The 21,915-nt window shown below is 43.9% G+C and overlaps 1 protein-coding gene across 1 annotated transcript in view; it reads right to left on the bottom strand.

Moving 5' to 3' along the window:
• Positions 1 to 18,255, bottom strand: part of fstl1b (follistatin-like 1b) — a 61,103-nt gene extending 42,848 nt beyond the window's left edge. Inside the window, exons 1-2 of the mRNA XM_084162829.1 lie at positions 18,167 to 18,255; positions 17,992 to 18,048 (exon numbers count right to left, since the gene is read on the bottom strand). Coding sequence (XP_084018955.1) covers positions 17,992 to 18,048; positions 18,167 to 18,169 — 60 coding nt within the window. The 5' untranslated portion in view covers positions 18,170 to 18,255. The remainder of the gene's footprint in view (positions 1 to 17,991; positions 18,049 to 18,166) is intronic.
• Between the last annotated feature and the right edge of the window lie 3,660 nt (positions 18,256 to 21,915).

Here is a 21,915-nt window from a genome sequence, read left to right as displayed (position 1 = left end):
CTGGTTACCAAGTAATTAGAGCAGTAAAAATAAATATGTTGTCATACCCGTGGTAACAGATCTGATATACCACGGCTGTCAGCCAATCAGCATTCAGGGCTCGAACAACCCAGTTTATAATTTCAATTAACAAACCAATGCCCATCCACATACACCCCTCTATAGAAATGTGTAAGGGGAGTTTTAAACTAATGGCTCACTGACTCTCTGCAGCTCACCATGGATGACATCATGCCTATACTCCCCTCCCAATCAAACATTCATAGATCTCAGACACATGTTTCTTATTAAACTCCAACAGGGGAGGGAGGAAAGGAGAAAGAGGGGGGGAAAGAGCATGAAGGAAAGGTACTGTACATAGGGAACAAGAGAGGGTAAAAATATGAATAAAAGGGAGAGTGAGAAAATAATCAGAAGAGATAGGGAGAAAGAGGAAGGGAGGGGGAAAGGAGTGAAGAGTCACACCAAGAGGGGAAGAGTAAACAAGTAGATATTGGTTGGGTGCTCAACTGTGCCTCTGTCAAGGTCTACTGGGGTTTCTCAGGAGCCAAAATCTCATCAATATCTGGGTAAGAGGGTCGTTCCCCCAAACTCCCCCCTCCTCCGCCCCCTCGTTCCTATTTCCCTCCTCTCCCTGCTTCTCTACACAACTCCCAGCTTCCCCAGGGTTGTCCTAGCCTATGCACACAACTCAGACCCAGGCCAATGCCAGTCCAAAGGCCATTCCAAACCAGGTCAGAGAGAGGGAGGAGAGGAGAGGAGAGGAGAGGAGAGGAGAGGACCTCTCTCCTCGGCTCAGAGACACATTGGAGGCTAGCCCAGAGAAAAAAATACTTTACAGCAGTTTTAATTACAACGTTTTAGAATAATTTTTTGATGCCAGTTCCTTCATTTCTACATGTCTACTTTTAACTCTCCCGAAACAGACCTATAATCTACAAAGACTGCATATGGATCCTCACACTTTTGAGCCCGAGGTCCAACTAATCAGGCTTTCATCATACCTTTACACCCCTGAGTTCTGTTTAAAGGAGTTATGGGAGTTTGGGAGGGAACCACTGCTGAGCAACCAGTAGTGAACTGAAATGAACTGCAGTGCATTAGACACCACACTACAGCATGACAGTGTTTCCTCATCCTCCTCTGAGCTGAAACGTGAGAGTGAGAGTGAGAGTGAGAGTGAGAGTGAGAGTGAGAGTGGGAGTGAGAGTGAGAGTGAGAGTGAGAGTGAGAGAAGAGTGACCAGTGACCAGTGACCAGTGACCAGTATGTAGCTGTGATGAGGAAACAGTGTGAGGGTGATATAAGGAAGAGATACAGAGATACAGTGGGGGAAAAAAGTATTTAGTCAGCCACCAATTGTGTAAGTTCTCCCACTTAAAAAGATGAGAGAGGCCTGTAATAAAAAAATCCAGAAAATCACATTGTAGGATTTTTAATGAATTTATTTGCAAATTATGGTGGAAAATAAGTATTTGGTCAATAACAAAAGTTTCTCAATACTTTGTTATATACCCTTTGTTGGCAATGACACAGGTCAAACGTTTTCTGTAAGTCTTCACAAGGTTTTCACACACTGTTGCTGGTATTTTGGCCCATTCCTCCATGTAGATCTCCTCTAGAGCAGTGATGTTTTGGGGCTGTCGCTGGGCAACACAGACTTTCAACTCCCTCCAAAGATGTTCTATGGGGTTGAGATCTGGAGACTGGCATGGGGGTGGAAACATCATGCTTTGCGGCTGTTTTTCTGCAAAGGGACCAGGACGACTGATCCGTGTAAAGGAAATAATGAATGGGGCCATGTATCGTGAGATTTTGAGTGAAAACCTCCTTCCATCAGCAAGGGCATTGAAGATTAAACGTGCCCTTGCTGATGGAAGGAGGTTTTCACTCAAAATCTCACGATACATGGCCCCATTCATTATTTCCTTTACACGGATCAGTCGTCCTGGTCCCTTTGCAGAAAAACAGCCGCAAAGCATGATGTTTCCACCCCCATGCTTCACAGTAGGTATGGTGTTCTTTGGATGCAACTCAGCATTCTTTGTCCTCCAAACACAACGAGTTGAGTTTTTACCCAAAAGTTATATTTTGGTTTCATCTGACCATATGACATTCTCCCAATCCTCTTCTGGATCATCCAAATGCACTCTAGCAAACTTCAGACGGGCCTGGACATGTACTGGCTTAAGCAGGGGGACACGTCTGGCACTGCAGGATTTGAGTCCCTGGCGGCGTAGTGTGTTACTGATGGTAGGCTTTGTTACTTTGGTCCCAGCTCTCTGCAGGTCATTCACTAGGTCCCCCCGTGTGGTTCTGGGATTTTTGCTCACCGTTCTTTTGATCATTTTGACCCCACGGGGTGAGATCTTGCATGGAGCCCCAGATCGAGGGAGATTATCAGTGGTCTTGTATGTCTTCCATTTCCTAATAATTGCTCCCACAGTTGATTTCTTCAAACCAAGCTGCTTACCTATTGCAGATTCAGTCTTCCCAGCCTGGTGCAGGTCTACAATTTTGTTTCTGGTGTCCTTTGACAGCTCTTTGGTCTTGGCCATAGTGGAGTTTGGAGTGTGACTGTTTGAGGTTGTGGACAGGTGCCTTTTATACTGATAACAAGTTCAAACAGGTGCCATTAATACAGGTAACGAGTGGAGGACATAGGAGCCTCTTAAAGAAGAAGTTACAGGTCTGTGAGAGCCAGAAATCTTGCTTGTTTGTAGGTGACCAAATACGTATTTTCCACCATAATTTGCAAATATATTCATAAAAAATCCTACAATGTCATTTTCTGGATTTTTTTTCTCAATTTGTCTGTCATAGTTGACGTCTACCTATGATGAAAATTACAGGCCTCTCTCATCTTTTTAAGTGGGAGAACTTGCACAATTGATGGCTGACTAAATACTTTTTTTCCCCACTGTATATGACATCCATACACACAGGCTCTCTGGTAGTCTTTGGTCCATACACATTGGCCGTGTCCGAATATCCGTACTTGCCTTCTAAATAGTAGGCATTTTGGGTAGCGAAAATATATTGTTTTAAATTAAATATATATATTTTTTGTATGCTTTAAATACCAGGATGTCATACTCATTTCGGCTTTTCAGCTAGTAGAATTCGCTGTACATTATTGAGGAAGGGAATTGTCTTTCCAGACCCACATGTTTGACAACAGCTGATTATCAGAGGTGACAAGCTGTAAAAAATAAAGAAATAACGAATAGCGCGAATCAACGCACATTAGATTACGCATTCTCATTATGTATGAGACTGTATGTTGACATTTGTTGCTTACTGCATTCGTTTTTACTAAACAATACGTTCTAAATAGTATGTAGTACGATTAGTACATAGTATGTCATTTTAGGAAGTAGCAGGCAGACTTAGGACATGGCCACAGACTGGTGTTAGTGTCTGGTTCTCTGGCCAAATGGAGCGAGATAATATACCATCTTGTATTGATCTGTATTTGTTTCTTGGAGATGTCGTTTTCTTATATACGTGTCTGGAATTACTTGACACATTGGAAAGAATTAACAAAAAAACTGAGCAAACTAGAATGGTATTTGGCCCTAAACAGAGAGTACACAGTGGCAGAATACTTGACCACTGTGACTGACCCAAACTTAAAGAAAGCTTTGACTATGTACAGACTCAGTGAGCATAGCCTTGCTATTGAGAAAGGCCGCCGTAGGCAGACCTGGCTCTGAAGAGAAGACAGGCTATATGCACACTGCCCACAAAATGTGGTGGAAACTGAGCTGCACTTCCTAACCTCCTGCCAAATGTATGACCATATTAGAGACACATATTCCATCAGATTACACAGATCCACAAAGAATTTGAAAACAAACCCAATTTTGATAAACTCCCATATCTACTGGGTGAAATACCACAGTGTGCCATCACAGCAGCAATATTTGTGACCTGTTGCCACAAGAAAAGGGCAACCAGTGAAGAACAAACACCATTGTAAATACAACCCATATTTATGTTTATTTATTTTCCCATTTGTACTTTAACTATTTGCACATTGTTACGACACTGTATGTATACATAATATGGCATTTGAATTGTCTTTATTCCTTTGGAACTACTGAGTGTAATGTTTACTGTTAATATGTATTGTTTATTTCACTTTTGTTTACTATCTACTTCACTTGCTTTGGCAATGTTCTTTAAAAGTGCTTTCCTCTCAATCTTAAATAAGCATGCCCCATTCAAAGAACTCAGAACTAAGAACAGATATAGCCCCTGGTTCTCCTCAGACTTGACTGCCCTTGACCAGCACAAAAACATCCTGTGGCGTACTGCATTAGCATCGAAAAGCCCCGGCGATATGCAACTTTTCAGGGAAGTTAGGAACCAATATACACAAGCAGTTAGGAAAGCAAAGGCTAGCTTTTTTAAACAGAAATGTGCATCCTGTAGCACTAACTCCAAAATGTTTTGGGACACTGTAAAGTCCATGGAGAACAAGAGCACCTCCTCCCAGCTGCCCACTGCACTGAGGCTAGGAAACACTATCACCCCGATAAATCTACAATAATCGAGAATTTCAACAAGCATTTTGCTACGGCTGGCCATGCTTTCCACATGGCTACCACTACCCCGGCCACCAGCTCTGCACCCTCCGCTGCGACTTGCCCATGCCCCCCCCCCCCCCCCCCGACAACCCCCCCCCCCCCCCCCCCCCCCCCCCCCCCCCCCCAATGTGTCAAATCGGAGGGGCTGTTGTCTGGACCTATGGCAGTCTCTATGGGTGTGCCACAGGGTTCAATTCTCGGGCCGACTCTTTTCTCTGTGTATCTCAATGATGTCGCTCTTGCTGCTGGTGACTCTCAGATCCACCTCTATGCAGACGACACCATTTTGTATACATCTAGCCCTTCATTGGACACTGTGTTAACAAACCTCCAAACGAGCTTCAATGCCATACAAAACTCCTTCTGTAGCCTCCAACTGCTCTTAAACACAAGTAAAACTAAATGCATGCTCTTCAATCGAACGCTGCTGGCACCCGCCCACCCGACTAGAATCAGTACTCTCGGCGGGTCTGACCTAGAGTATGTGGACAACTACAAATACCTAGGTGTCTGGTTAGACTGTAAACTATCCTTCCAGACTCACATTAAGCATCTCCAATCAAAAGTTAAATCTAGAATCAGCTTCCTATTTCGCAACAAAGCCTCCTTCACTCATGCTGCCAAACATGCCCTCGTAAAACTGACTATCCTACCGATCCTTGACTTTGGCGATGTCATTTACAAAATAGCCTCCAACACTCTACTCAGCAAATTGGATGTAGTCTATCACAGTGCCATTCGTTTTGTCACCAAAGCCCCATATACTACCTACCACTGTGACCTGTACGCTCTTGTTGCCTGGTCCTCACTACATATTCGTCGCCAAACCCACTGGCTCCAGGTCATCTATAAATCACTGCTAGGCAAATCCCCGCCTTATCTTTGCTCGTTGGTCACCATAGCAACACCCACCCGTAGTATGCGCTCCTGCAGATATATCTCACTGGTCATCCCCAAAGCCAACACCTCCTTTGGCCGCCATTCCTTCCAGTTCTCTGCTGCCAATGATTGGAACGAACTGCTATAATCTCTGAAGCTGGAGACTCTTATCTCCCTCACTAACTTTAAGCATCAGTTGTCAGAGCACCTTACCGATCACTGCACCTGTACACAGCCCATCTGAAATTAGCCCACCCAACTACCTCATCCCCATATTGTTATTTATTTTGCTCATTTGCACCCCAGTATCTCTATTTGCACATCATCTCTTGCACATCTATCATTCCAGTGTTAATACTAAATTGTAATTATTTTGCACTATGGCCTATTTATTGCCTTACCTCCATAACTTGCTACATTTGCACACACTGTATATATATTTTCTGTTGTATTTTTGACTTTATGTTTTGTTTACCCCATATGTAACTATGTGTTGTTGTTTTTATCGCACTGCTTTGCTTTATTTTTGCCAGGTCGCAGTTGTAAATGAGAACTTGTTCTCAACTGGCGTACCTGGTTAAATAAAGGTGAAATAAATAAATAAATAAAAAGTCAGGAAGCTGTCATGGCCTGAGCTTATAGGCACATATGCTGGCTGTTACAATGTCACAGAGAAAATAAAGTCCCTAAAACAGAGTGCCTAACCCCCGCCCTCCCTAACCCTGTGGGCACATGGCACAGTCTCACAGGCAAGACAATAACACCCCTGTCCCATTCCCCCCATTTCCATTGCTAAATCCAACGGGGAGGCTTCTCTCTCTTTCTTTCTCTCTCTCTCGCTATCTCTCACTCTCGTGCCGACTTTGTGTCCCACTTTCATTATCCATACCCTCATCTTTCCTTCTTTCCTGTATCTTTCTTTATGTGAAAATCTCTTCTTTCTGTCGTAAATTATCCATTATTTCCTTCCCAGCCCCTCTCTCCCTTATCCTCCCTTCTCAATCCCTCTTTTCCTGTTCTCTCTCTCTCCCCCCCACTACCCTCCCTGCCTGTTCTGGGCAGCCTTCCAGTCTGTCTGGGTGGGAGGGCTCAGATCCAGGCCCAGGCCATGGGAATGGGTAGTTTCCCTGCCCCAGACACTACTCCCTCCATGGGGCCACAGTCAGGGCTAATGGCTGAAAGTGTGTTTGGAGAAGGAAGTGGGCCTGTTTGCAGACCTCCACAGTATAGGATGGAATATGTAGAATGGGGACAGCCATTTTGGGGACTGGAATGATCAGATGCATGTTGGAGACCACGGTTATCATCAAAGTTCAATACACTGTGTCAATTCAAATGTTCTGCCGACTCAGATAGGTCCGTGTCCATTTTCTACATTCAATTACTGTGTCATAAACCATTTCATATTGAAGCTGCACTGAAATTAGGCTGTGTGTGTGTGTGTGTGTGTGTGTGTGTGTGTGTGTGTGTGTGTGTGTGTGTGTGTGTGTGTGTGTGTGTGTGTGTGTGTTGTGTGCCTCCCAGGGCTCTGCTTGGTATTAATTGCCCGCAAATTTGGGCCCGATGCTTGGGAATGCCGCCAAGTGCTATCTTTGTGCCTGGTCCTATCCCCCGACACACAAACACACACACACACACACACACACAAACACACACACACACACAGGATATGAAGAGAGATGGAGCTAGCTACAGAAATTATAGGCTAGGAGAGCGAGGATGCTGTTACAAAACAACCATAGAAGGCAGTGAGGCATGACATGTCTTTGTGTGTGTGTGCGCGCGCTCATGCACATGTGTTTCTGTGTCTCTGATGATGATAAGAGAGCAGTACAGCTGGTTAATGAGGTCTCCTTTCATGACTAGACAAGAGTGAGGAGATTACACAACATGGTCATAAAACACTGGCACACACACTCTGTCTCTCTCTCAATTCAATTCAAAGGGCTTTATTGGCATGGGAAACATATGTTTACATTGCCAAAGCAAGTGAAATAGATAATAAACAAAAGTGAAATAAACAATAAAAAATGAACAGTAAACATTACTCTCACAAATGTTTCAAAGAAATAGAGACATTTCAGATGTCATTATGTCTATATACAGTGTTGTAACGATGTGCAAATAGTTAAAGTACAAAAGAGAAAATAATTAAACATAAATATGGGCTGTATTTACAATGGTGTTTGTTCTTCACTGGTTGCCCTTTTCTTGTGGCAACAGGTCACAAATCTTGCTGCCGTGATGGCACACTGTGGTATTTCACTTAATAGATATGGGAGTTTATCTTTGTGGGTCTGAGTAATCTGAGGGAAATATGTGTCTCTAATATGGTCATACATTTGGCAGGAAGTTAGGAAGTGCAGATCTCTCTCTCTCTCTCCCTCTCTCTCCCTCTCCCTCTCCCTTTCCCTCTCCCTCTCCCTCTCTCTCCCTCACTCTCAATGTGTGTGTGCTTGCTTGCGTGCCCGTGTGTGTGTGTGCGTGTGTGTGAATGTAGAACTAGAACAATTAGAGCAGTCCCCCATGTTCCAGCTCTGTTCACTCCACCTGGGCATGGTATTTATAGCCCAGGCAGCACCTTCCAATGAGAGCAATAACAGCTACACAGCATGGTGCCTGGGAGGCAGCGACTCTGTCACTGTCAGCTCCAGTCGGATATTGTACCTCAGCTTGGGAGGCAGTTACTCTACTACGACTCTAGAGTAGCCTGCTAAATGTAGTTTTGTGCATTGCTAGTCGCTAACATTAGTTATGTGATTCTACGACCAATAGTTAACGAAGTGTAAACATAATCATTTATATTTGGTTATACTGTAGAACTAGTGAAAAACAATGCAAACAATCAGTATTCCAAATCAAATCAAATCAAATCGTATTTGTCACATACATGTGTTTAGCAGATGTTATAGCGGGTGTAGCGAAATGCTTGTGCTTCTAGCTCCGACAGTGCAGTAATATCTAACAAGTAATATCTAACTATTTCACAACATTTACATTTACATTTACATCATTTAGCAGACGCTCTTATCCAGAGCGACTTACAAATTGGTGATATACCCAATACACACAAAATTAGTAAGGAATGGGATTTAAGAATATATACATATATGGACAAGCAATGACAGAGCGGCATGGACTAAGATACAGTAGAATATTATAGAATAGAATGCAGTATATACATATGAGATGAGTAGTGCAAGATATGTAAACATTATTAAAGTGACTAGTGTTCCATTTCTTAAAGTGGCCAGTGATTTCAATAGGCAGCAGCAGCCTCTAATGTGCTAGTGATGGCTATTTAATAGTCTGATGGCCTTGAGATAGAAGCTGTTTTTCATTCTCTCGGTCCCAGCTTTGATGCACCTGTACTGACCTTGCCTTCTGGATGATAGCGGGATGAACAGGCAGTGGCTCGTGTGGTTGATGTCATTGATGATCTTTTTGGCCTTCCTGTGACATCGGGTGCTGTATGTGTCTTGGAGGGCGGGTAGTTTGCCCCCGGTAATGTGTTCGGCAGACCGCACCACCCTCTGGAGAGCTGTGCGGTTGTGGGCGGTGCAGTTGCCATACCAGGCGGTGATACAGCCCGACAGGATGCTCTCAATTGTGCATCTGTAAAAGTTTGTGAGGGTTTTAGGTGCTAAGCCGAATTTCTTCAGCCTCCTGAGGTTGAAGAGGCTCTGTTGCGCCTTCTTCACCACACTGTCTGCGTGGGTGGACCATTTCAGTTTGTCGGTGATGTCTCCGCCAAGGAACTTGAAGCTTTCCACCTTCTCCACTGCAGTCCCGTCGATGAGGATAGGGGGGTGCACTCTCTGCTGTTTCCTGAAGTCCAAGAACATCTCCTTTGTTTTGTTAATGTTGAGTGAGAGGTTATTTTCCTGGCACCACACTCCCAGAGCCCTCACCTCCTCCCTGTAGGCGGTCTCATCATTGTTGGTAATCAAGCCTACGACTGTTGTGTCATCTGCAAACTTGATGATTGAGTTGGAGGCGTGCTTTGTAACGCGGTCATGGTTGAATAGGGAGTACAGGAGGGGGCTGAGCACGCACCCTTGTGGGGCCCCAGTGTTGAGGATCAGCGAAGTGGAGATGTTGTTTCCTACCTTCACCACCTGGGGGCGGCCTGTCAGGAAGTCCAGGACCCAGTTGCACAGGGCGGGGTTCAAACCCAGGGCCTTGAGCTTAATGATGAGCTTGGAGGGTACTATAGTGTTGAATGCTGAGCTATAGTCAATGAACAGCATTCTTACATAGGTATTCCTCTTGTCCAGATGGGATAGGGCAGTGTGCGGTGTGATGGCGATTGCGTCGTCTGTAGATCTATTGGGGCGGTATGCAAATTGCAGTGGGTCTAGGGTGACAGGTAAGGTAAAGGTGATATGATCCTTGACTAGTTTCTCAAAGCACTTCATGATGACAGAGGTGAGTGCTACAGGGCGATAGTCATTTAGTTCAGTTACCTTTGCTTTCTTGGGTACAGGAACAATGGTGGCCATCTTGAAGCATGTGGGAACAGCAGACTGGGAAAGGGAGAGATTGAATATGTCTGTAAACACACCAGCCAGCTGGTCTGCTCATGCTCTGAGGACGTGGCTAGGGATGCCGTCTGGGCCGGCAGCCTTGCGGGGGTTAACATGCTTAAATGTCTTAATCACGTCGGCCATGGAGAAGGAGAGGCCACAGTCCTTGGTAGTGGGCCTCATCACTGGCACTGTGTTATCCTCAAAGCGGGCAAAGAAGGTGTTTAGCTTGTCTGGAAGCGAGACGTCGGTGTCGGCGACGTGGCTGGTTTTCCTTTTGTAGTCCGTGATTGTCTGTAGACCCTGCCACATACGTCTCGTGTCTGAGCCGTTTAATTGCGACTCCACTTTGTCTCTATACTGATGTTTTGCCAGTTTAATTGCCTTGCGGAGTGAGTAGCTACACTGTTTGTATTCTGCCATATTCCCAGTCACCTTGCCATGGTTGAATGCGGTGGTTCGCGCTTTCAGATTTGCGCGAATGCTGCCATCTATCCACGGTTTCTGGTTAGGGTAGGTTTTAATAGTCACAGTGGGCACAACATCACCTATACACTTCCTGATAAACTCAGTCACCGTTTCAGTGTATTCGTTTAAATTATTTCCGGAAGCTACCCGGAACATATCCCAGTCCGCGTGATCAAAACAATCTTGAAGCGTGGATTCCGATTGGTCAGACCAGTGTTGAATAGTCCTTAGCATGGGTACTTCCTGTTTGAGTTTCTGCCTATAGGAAGGGAGAAGCAAAATTGGAGTTGTGGTCAGATTTGCCGAAAGAAGGGTGGGGGAGGGCCTTATAACCATCCAGTTCGAATAGCAATGGTCGAGGATTTTAGCAGCGCGAGTACAACAGTCGATATGTTGATAGAACTTCGGCAGCCTAGTCCTCAAATTTGCTTGGTTAAAATCCCCTGCTACAATAAATGCAGCCTCAGGATATGTGCTTTCCAGTTTGCATAAGGTCCAGTGAAGTTCTTTGAGGGCCGTCGTGGTATCGGCTTGAGGGGGGATATACATGGCCGTGACTATAACCAAATAAAATTATCTCGAGTTCCTCTATGTTACTACAATTACACCATGAGTCGTTAATCAAGAAACACACACCTCCGCCCTTCTGCTTCCCGGAGAGATATTTATTCCTGTCTGCGCGATAAACTCAGAACCCATCTGGCTGGACCGATTCCGACAGAATATCCCAAGAGAGCCATGTTTCCGTGAAACAGAGGATGTTACATGCCTTGATGTCTCTCTGGAAGGAGCTTGTTAACCAAAGACTGAACATTAGCGAGTAGAATACTTGGAAGCGGTGGGTGGTGTGCGCCTCCTAAATCGAACCAGCAGGCCGCTCCGAGTGCCTCTCCTCCGCCGGCGATGTTTTGGGTCAGCCGCTGGAATCAGTTCAGTTGCACTGGGGAGAGCAACAAAGGATCTGCTTCGGGAAAGTCGTATTCCTGGTCGTAATGCTGGTGAGTTACCGCCGCTCTGATATCCAATAGTTTTTCCCGGCTGTATGTAATGATGCAAAACACTTTCTGAGCTAATAATGTAAAAAATAATACATAAAAAAACAAAATACTGCAAAGTTTCCTAAGAGCTAGTCGCGAGGCCGCCATCTTTGTCGGCGCCATGAAGCTACGTCCTACATCATGTCCTTCAGCTTTGAGAGTACCCACTAAGAAAAGAGGGTTCCTCAAGCGTTCTTTGGGAATTTGATCCCTTCAGTGGTTCTTTGCAGTTCTTTGCTCTTTTAGTGATCATTCAAATATATGGACGGCCGCTCATTGAAATAATGTGGGGCATGGTTAGCTGTGCCTTTTTGTGCAACCTTGAGTGAGAGTGTCATTACAGTTCATCTAATCTGTTGTGTTATGTAACTGCATGTTATATATGACTATGGCCAGTGATCGTGTCTTGTGAAAGATTCACGTATGGCCTTGTGTCTCCTCAGGGATCCCCAGCTGTTCCAGATGTAGCACACTTGATTCAACTTGTAAATTGCCACAATAATAACACCTATGGAATTTTAACAACATAATATGGAAAATTAGACCAAAAAAAAACTGTGGTTCTTCAAAAGGATCTATAAAGAACCTTTGAGATTGAGAATGGTTCTATAAAAAACCTTTCTCCATAAATGTTCTATAAATAACCATAAAAAAAAGCATTCTATATAGTCCCAAAAAGGGTTGTAACCATTGCGGAACCCTTTTTTGGTGCTATATAAAACCTTTTTTTAATGGTTCTTCATAGCACCATACAGGTTCCATTTAGAACCTTATGAGCATGGTTCTTTATAGAACCTTCAAAAATGTTTTATATATAGAGCACCAAAAAGGGATCCACTGTGGTTACAAACCAAATAACCCTTATTTGGCAGTATATAGAACCATTTGTTTTTAGTGTGTATCTATCCACTGTGTGTGTATAGAGAGGTTGTCTATCCACTGTGTGTGAGTAGAGAAGTTGCCTATCCACTGTGTGTGAGTAGAGGTTGTCTATCCTCTGTGTGTGAGTAGAGAACTTGTCTATCCACTGTGTGTGAGTAGAGAGGTTGTGTATCCACTGTGTGTGAGTAGAGAGGTTGTCTATCCCCTGTGTGTGAGTAGAGAGGTTGTCTATCACCTGTGTGTGAGTAGAGAGGTTGTCTATCCCCTGTGTGTGAGTAGAGAGGTTGTCTATCCCCTGTGTGTGAGTAGAGTGGTTGTCTATCCACTGTGTGTGAGTAGAAAGGTTGTATACTGTGCATGGCGTAGACGGCCATTGTTCTGTTTCTCTCCTGAAGCCTGTATTTTCAAAGATCCAGCCGTGGTTCTGAACTGAGCTACTGTGTTATTACACCGGCCACCATGGGTAATGCAATAACGCAGGATGCCTGGAGAAGAGAAAAGTGTGTGTGAGTGTGTGCCCACACACAGCCTTCGCATCTCACTCTCACAGTGTGTGTGTGTGTGTGTGTGGGAAACGTCAACATCTTATTTACCAGATGCATATCTCTCCTCAGTCTCCACACAGACAGAGAGAATAGCCGTGAGCCCAGCCGTACTATCTCTGAGCCTCTTATCTGCAAACAGCAATTTCTTGCCTCAGGACGCACCCAGGCATTCTCTCCTTCATAATAAATCTGTAGCCAGCTTTCACATTTTAATAACTTAGCATTCTCATGTCAGCAATATAAAAAGCCATCAAACAACAACACTCACACTCACATACACTCACACACACACAAAACACATACACCTGAGGTACAGTATCTGCAGCTACAGTAACTACACAATAGGGATTGAAACTTGAAATAATCACTAAAGACTGCCATGCAGTGCAACATTGTAGTCAGCCTTAAAGGCTCTGCATGGTCAATCCGGATCTGCATTGGCTGTGCAACATTTACGGTGGTATGCTTCTGCAGAAGTCAGGGCATTCATACTTCTTGCGCTTCACGGAGCAGCGCAGAGCTGTTGAGCAGAGCTGTTGTGAAGGAAGTTATCAAGGAAGTTAGTTTGTGTTTATACAGCACCTCCCACCCCCACCTACCAACAACCAATCATGTCAATGCGGAGCTACACGGAGCCCTCTGCATTGTTAAAAAATTTGGAAGGCACACGGCAATGCGGTACGGAGCTCAATTTGGCCTCTGCATGCCTCCGGAGGCTCCTCAATTGCGTCACACCCTCTATACAGAGCCTCCGACCACATTTTCGGATCAAGCATACATTGGCTTTTAAAGTAAACTGTAAACTGTATACCAACACATTGTATAACTAAACAATCCCCAAGACCGCCTTAAGACAGTGTACTACCAGGCCACTTTAACATTCCTACTCAGTCTGTCAATAGGCTGTATATTAACAGGGTAATTACCCTTAAAGAATATATGTATTTATAATGCCTCTCCCACATACTCCACAGCAACATTCTACAAACTCTGGTCTGTACTCAGTCTTCTCAGTGCCAGAGGTCACAAATGAGAGAGGTAACAGATCCAATAAAGACCCACACAAAGGGCCTTTCCAGCAGGCAATGACAGGGGCAGCACTAGGAGGTCAGCAGAGGGCCTGGAGGTAGTACTGCTGGAACTGATAGTGATCACTGTCTGGACGTGTAATGACAATGAGTAGAGGCTGACTTAGTTCACCCTGCAATCTACCGCAAGTCTAGAGAGAGAACTACAGCCATGCTAAACCTCAACCCAAAAGCTAACCTCTCCCAAACCTTGACCTATAATCTTACTCCAGAAATTAGGGTCAACCTGAAAAGCAAAGTAATTCCAAAGTAGCCTAATTCCTGAAAATCTTTGGAATTCCACAGTAATTCCTGAACATATTTGGAATTCCAAAGTGTTTTCCACAATCTAACCCTGAAGCCTACAAATGTGTGTCAGGGTTGGGGTCAATTCGAATTGAAGTCAGTCAATTCAGGAAGTTATTTGAAATAAAAAATCCCCAAATTGAACAACTTTTGTCATAAATAAATACATTTTCAGTTTATTGACAAATCATTGAAAATAGACAACCCGGGTGTGTGTGTGTGACAGTACTAACCATGTGTGGTTTCAAGAAACCACATCTCTACCACTTTAGTTCAGTGTTTACTCAGGGGTTACTTAGCACCACAGCGTGTGAGACCCACACGGGTGAGTGTTACAATCCACACACACACACACCCACTGACCACCCAAACACAACCCCAGCACAGCAAACAGTCCTCCTGATCCTTGTATAGTTAGCTCAGCTGTTTATTAAGCATTTACACTCGTACCCGTATACGGGTTGAAAATGGTTGATTTGGACACTGTGCCTAAATTGGAACGCAGCAGCTGTACAGTAACATGTTACAAATGACTTCAGAGCTCAGGGTCTCCGCTTCAGAGCTCTGTATGAGTTTTGACTGACAGACATTCTGTACTTGAGCCCCGCGCGTGACAAGAAGTTGCACCATCCCTACCGATAATTGGGCAACTTTTTTGTTGTCTGAGTGAGGGAATTGCTATAAATTACGAGGACTCAATGTATTTTGAAAGATGAGGCGTTGAGGATTATAATAAATACCGCTTTGATGTCATACAAGCAATCCAAACACCCGTGAGTCCAAAAGTGCACTTCACATTTCCATATCATAAAACGAATGTAATATAGTGTCAACGTTTATGATCACTATGTTTGATGTACAGTTACAAGATGACATGGCATCATACCCTGGGTTGTCCTGTATTGTGAAGAAAATTTGACGCGGACCACGCATCTGAATGCACTCATGACTCAATTCTATGCGCGCCAAAATTATGATCTGCCTCTCCGAATTTCCTTTTGAATATTCGTATCATGTTACTGAATGTATCCAGAATACTTTCAGATTTCGTAACTGTAAATACACATAAAATCTCCAAACTGTTCACCTTTACACTAAATAAAAATATAAACACAACATGTAAATTGTTGGTCCCATGTTTCATGAGCTGAAATAAATGATCCCAGAAATGTTCCATACGCACAAAAAGCGTATTTATCTAATATTTTATGCACAAATTTGTTTACATCCCTGTTAGTGAGCATTTCTCCTTTGAAAAGATGATCCATCCACCTGACAGGTATGGCATATCAAGAAGCTGATTAAAGAGCATGATCATTACACAGGTGCACCTTGTGCTGGGCCACTCTAAATTCTGCACTATTGTCACACAACACAATGCCACAGATGTTTCGAGGGAGTGTGCAATTGGCATGCTGACTCCAGGAATGTCCACCAGAGCTGTTGCCAGATAATGTAATGTTCATTTCTCTAACATAAGCCGCCTCCAACGTTTTTTTTAGAGAATTTGGCAGTATGTTCAACCGGATTCACAACCGCAGACCACATGTAACAACGCCAGCACAGGACCTCCACATTCTTCATCTAAAGGATCGTCTGAGACGAGCTACACGGACAGCTGATGAAACTGTGGGTTTGTAGAACCGAAAAGAAAAATGTCTGCACAAACTGTCAGAAACCGTCTCAGGGAAGCTCATCTGCGTGCTCGTCATCCTCACCAGGGTCTTGACCTGACTGCAGTTCGGCATCGTAACCAACTTCAGTGTGCAAATGCTCACCTCCAATGGCCAATGTCACGCTGGCGAAGTGTGCTCTTCACTGATTAATTGTGGTTTCAACTGTACCGGGCACATGGCGTCGTATGGGCGAGCGGTTTGCTGATGTCAACATTGTGGACAGAGTGCCCCATGGTGGCGGTGGGGTTAGTGTATGGGCAGGCATGAGCTACGGACAATGAACACAATTGCATTTTATCGATGGCAATTTGAATGCACAGAGATACCATGACGAGATCCTGAGGCCCATTGTCGTGCCACTCATCCGCCGCCATCACCTCATGTTTCAGCATGATAATACACTGCCCCATGTCGCAAGGATCTGTACACAAATCCTGGAAGCTGAACATTTCCCAGTTCTTCCATGGCCTGCATACTCACCAGACATGTCACCCATTGAGCATGTTTGGGATGCTCTGGATTGACGTCTACGACAGCGTGTTCCAGTTCCCGCTAATATCTAGCAAATTCACACAGCCATTGAAGAGGAGTGGGACAACATTCCACAGGCCACAATCAACAGCCTGATCAACTCTATGCGAAGGAGATGTGTTGCGCTGCATGAGGCAAATGGTGGTCACAACAGATACTGACTGGTTTTATGATCCAAACCTCTACCTTTTTTTAAAAGGTATCTGTGACCAACAGATGCATATCTTTATTCCCAGTCATGTGAAATCCATAGATTATGGCCTAATGAATTTATTTCAATTGACTGATTTCCTTATATGAACTGTAACTCAGTAAAATCTTTGAAATTGTTGCATGTTGCGTTTATATTTTTGTTCAGTGTAATTGCTACCATGGTTATGCATTTCTATATTTCTTCTACATTTACATTTCGCCTTATCCATATAGGCCAATTCCCATGAGTGTAGGAGTTAACTCTGTTTGTTACCCATGGAGCCAAAGATAATAAAGAGTATCCTTGTTTGCTTGCAACACTATCACTTCATCAACTTAACAAACACTGAAAGAGGAAATTCACAGGATAGCGTGTGTGTGTGTGTGTGTGTGTGTGTGTGTGTGTGTGTGTGTGTGTGTGTGTGTGCGTGTGTGCGCATGTGTGCACGTGAGTGTGTGTTTATTTTTCTGTTCCATCTGTGTTGTCCAAAACAGTGTCAAAAATATCAATCCTTGCCCCATTTCCATCAGAGATATAGAGGACACATTCACATCCTGTGAACATAGCTAAACTACATCAAAGATAAATATATGTGTTTTTTTTAGTTGGATAGTCCTACAAACCATTATGATAAAATCATATGCTGTGTGGCCATCATAATCTACAAACGGATTTGGAAGAAGATTTTCCAATTAAAATGCAACGGTCCCTGTAGCAGTTTAATTGAACTGCTGGCTAATTGTCTCCATAATGAAGTCTTGTGCGCAATATCCCTTGGATAATGCCATGTTAATCGGTTCTCCCTTGAAAAGAAAACCTTCGGTCCATCATGAAGAATAAAAATTTTGAATAAATCTAGCCGTTAATTATTAGGCCCTATGTTTGTCACAAATATAACTAGACTAGTCTACATTCTAAGCACTCCAGCTGTGCCACTACAAGCAGGGCCGGATTTTAAAATAATAGGCCCTGGGGCTTAGATATTTTATAGGGGATTAGATATTTTTTGATGAGCCTAATATTAAACACATAATTTAACTGTAAAAATGTATTTTTTTCAAAGGTTTTCTGCCTCAAGAGCCCCCTACTGGCTTAGGCCCTGGGGCTTAAGCCCCTGTAAGCCCCTGCAATAGCAGGCCCTGCCTAAAAACGCCATATAAAACCCATAAAGCCAGTAAAGGGAGCAGAGCCTTTCACATTTAATATAGGAGTAGCCTATTTCAATCATAATATGTTGTTTAGTTTTGCATTGATCACCAGTTAACTAAACAATCTGAAGTCCAACTTACCTCGGCTTGACAGAACGCTATCGCCAGCAATACGAGGAAGGGGACACTTTGCAACATCTGGGAAGAGAGAGGCAAGGAAGAGAAAAATATGAAAATATACGAAAGTTTAAAAACGCATGTTATTGATTAATGTCAAGTAAAATAGTTAAATAGTCAAAGAAATAAAGTAAATTACCATTTTGAAAAGCGGCTCTGTTCAGGCGTCTGTTGCGAGGAGGAGGTGGGCGCTGAATGTGACGGTTACAGAGGAGAACTAGAGGTCTGTGATTTCAGGAAATTTGAGGAGCGCTGAGGAATTCGTGGTCTAGAGTCTCGCCCGCAATAGGACGTGGCCAATGAAAACGTCTGGAACCCAGGAACGTTATGGAGCGTTGACGTGCAAGTCGGAACCACGAAACTCAGAAATGTCTGACTTGCTAACTGATTGTACCCAGTGTGCATGCAATGTGATAAAGACATATTTTCCTGGTTGAAATATGGTCAGGACTTCTTATAACCAGATCACAACCAGATTAAGAGGTATTTTTCATGATGTCTTTTTCCCTCTCTTATTTTGACTGATATCTGGTTTATGGTTGAAATCTGATTGAACTATTGACCAGTTATCTAAATGCTACTCAATTAATAGACATCAATCTATGCAAACATGACACAATTGTAGAAATGTTATTTTTCAGCAGGGTTTGTATGATACAGCTTAGCACACTTGGCAAACAACAGCTGGCAGAGCGCACCAAAGCCGGTTAGTGTCTCATGGTATACTGTACCCACACTGAAACAAATTGCTGTACATTTACAGCAAAACACTTACCTTTGCTACTGTAATTCTATATTACAGTACAGTACTGTAAAGAGGAATGCAATACCAGGGCTCAATGGTATTCTGCTACAATTCCGCTACAATGCTGTAAAATTGCAATTGCTGTAATTTTACAATGTAATTTTACAGTAAAGCATTGTATTACCTGTTTTGCTGTATATTTACGGCAGCATACTGTGAATTAGGGTGCATTGTGGGAAAATTTTGTGGGCGGGCAATGAATATGTAGCTCTATGTAGTTCATTAATACATTTTGAGGTGTGCCATGTAAGAGGCTATATTTGTTGCACCCGTTAGTGAGAATGCTGTACCCCACAGAAAATAGTACCATACCGTATTTTCGGAATCTAAAAACCTTGTCCTGTAAAACTGAAGTAACTTACTAGCTACTGTGCACCCAGTAATTTACTGTAATGCAGTACAACCCCACAGACTACAGTACCATACTGTATTTTTGGAATCAAAAACATTTGCCTGTAAATCTACAGTAATTTACTAGCTACTGTGATGCTAGTATTTCACTGTAATTCCATACCAACCCCACAGAATACAGTACCATACTGTTATTTTACATCTACATTTTCAATTTTAGTCATTTAGCAGACGCTCTTATCCAGAGCGACTTACAGTTAGTGAGTGCATACATTCTTTTTTCTTTTTTTTTCATATTGGCCCCCCGTGGGAATCGAACCCACAACCCTGGCGTTGCAAACGCCATGCTCTACCAACTGAGCTACATCCCTGCCGGCCATTCCGTCCCCTACCCTGGACGACGCTGGGCCAATTGTGCGCCGCCCCATGGGTCTCCCGGTCGCGGCCGGCTACGACAGAGCCTGGATTCGAACCAGGATCTCTAGTGGCACAATTCCTTAGACCACTGCGCCACTCGGGAGAATGCCAAAAACCTTTTGAACACTAGTGGGTGCATGGTAGTGTTGTTTCTGTCTCATTAATATACACTGCTCAAAAAAATAAAGGGAACACTTAAACAACACATCCTAGATCTGAATGAATGAAATAATCTTATTAAATACTTTTTTCTTTACATAGTTGAATGTGCTGACAACAAAATCACACAAAAATGATCAATGGAAATCAAATTTATCAAACAATGGAGGTCTGGATTTGGAGTCATCCTCAAAATTAAAGTGGAAAACCACACTACAGGCTGATCCAACTTTGATGTAATGTCCTTAAAACAAGTCAAAATGAGGCTCAGTAGTGTGTGTGGCCTCCACGTGCATGTGTGACCTCCCTACAATGCCTGGGCATGCTCCTGATGAGGTGGCGGATGGTCTCCTGAGGGATCTCCTCCCAGACCTGGACTAAAGCATCCGCCAACTCCTGGACAGTCTGTGGTGCAACGTGGCGTTGGTGGATGGAGCGAGACATGATGTCCCAGATGTGCTCAATTGGATTCAGGTCTGGGGAACGGGCGGGCCAGTCCATAGCATCAATGCCTTCCTCTTGCAGGAACTGCTGACACACTCCAGCCACATGAGGTCTAGCATTGTCTTGCATTAGGAGGAACCCAGGGCCAACCGCACCAGCATATGGTCTCACAAGGGGTCTGAGGATCTCATCTCGGTACCTTATGGCAGTCAGGCTACCTCTGGCGAGCACATGGAGGGCAGAGCCAAACCGGTCATGCTGGAGGATGTTGCAGGCAGCAGAACGTTCTCAACGGCGTCTCCAGACTCTGTCACGTCTGTCACGTGCTCAGTGTGAACCTGCTTTCATCTGTGAAGAGCACAGGGCGAATTTGCCAATCTTGGTGTTCTCTGGCAAATGCCAAACGTCCTGCACGGTGTTGGGCTGTAAGCACAACCCCCACCTGTGGACGTCGGGCCCTCATACCACCCTCATGGAGTTTGTTTCTGACCGTTTGAGCAGACACATGCACATTTGTGGCCTGCTGGTGGTCATTTTGCAGGGCTCTGGCAGTGCTCCTCCTGCTCCTCCTTGCACAAAGGCGGAGGTAGCGGTCCTGCTGCTGGGTTGTTGCCCTCCTACGGCCTCCTCCACGTCTCCTGATGTACTGGCCTGTCTCCTGGTAGCGCCTCCATGCTCTGGACCATACGCTGACAGACACAGCAAACCTTCTTGCCACAGCTCGCATTGATGTGCCATCCTGGACGAGCTGCACTACCTGAGCCACTTGTGTGGGTTGTAGACTCCGTCTCATGCTACCACTAGAGTGAAAGCACCACAAACATTCAAAAGTGACCAAAACATCAGCCAGGAAGCATAGGAACTGAGAAGTGGTCTGTGGTCACCACCTGCAGAACCACTTCTTTATTGGGGGTGTCTTGCTAATTGCCTATAATTTCCACCTGTTGTCTATTCCATTTGCACAACAGCATGTGACATTTATTGTCAATCAGTGTTGCTTCCTAAGTGGACAGTTTGATTTCACAGAAGTGTGATTGACTTGGAGTTATATTGTGTTGTTTAAGTGTTCCCTTTATTTTTTTGAGCAGTGTATTTCGAGGCATGCCTTGTAAGAGGTTATATTTGTTGCATCCATTAGTGAGAGTGGTGTACCAATTTAACTGACATGTGAAAGTAGTTCCCTAACAATTGAATGTGTTTAGGGGACAGATCAGAGTGGCAGCAAGTCTCAAACCTTTAATGGTTGAGTGTTTAGCCATGTCCTTTTGATCTGTTTTGCCCTGTAGTCACTGCCAGTTTAGAAGCCTTTGTTAAGGCCTCTACAAGTGCAAGTGATATAAAACACAAAATATTCATTGGTACAATGTAATATATAATTACATACTCACTGTTAGCAATTGCTGTAATTTTATTACCATACAATTTAACAATAAAGTACTGTATTGCTGTTTTTCTGTATATTTACTGCAGTGTTCTATAAATTATGGTCAAATGTTGTGGGCGGGGAAATAATATATTTCAAGTTGTGCCTTGTACGTGGCTATATTTGTTGTACCCCTTAGTCAGAATGCTGTACCAATTGAACTGACATGTGGTAGTAGTGCCCTAACAATTGAATGTGCATGGGGGTCAGATTAAAGTGACAGTAAGTCTAAAACCTTTATAGTTTTAGTGGTTTGCCAAGTCCTTTTGGTCTGTTTTCCCTGTAATCA

The sequence above is a fragment of the Coregonus lavaretus genome, assembly GCF_964263955.1.
Source record: "Coregonus lavaretus genome assembly, chromosome: 5".
Taxonomy (NCBI): domain Eukaryota; kingdom Metazoa; phylum Chordata; class Actinopteri; order Salmoniformes; family Salmonidae; genus Coregonus; species Coregonus lavaretus.
This window is presented reverse-complemented; position numbering and strand designations above follow the sequence as displayed.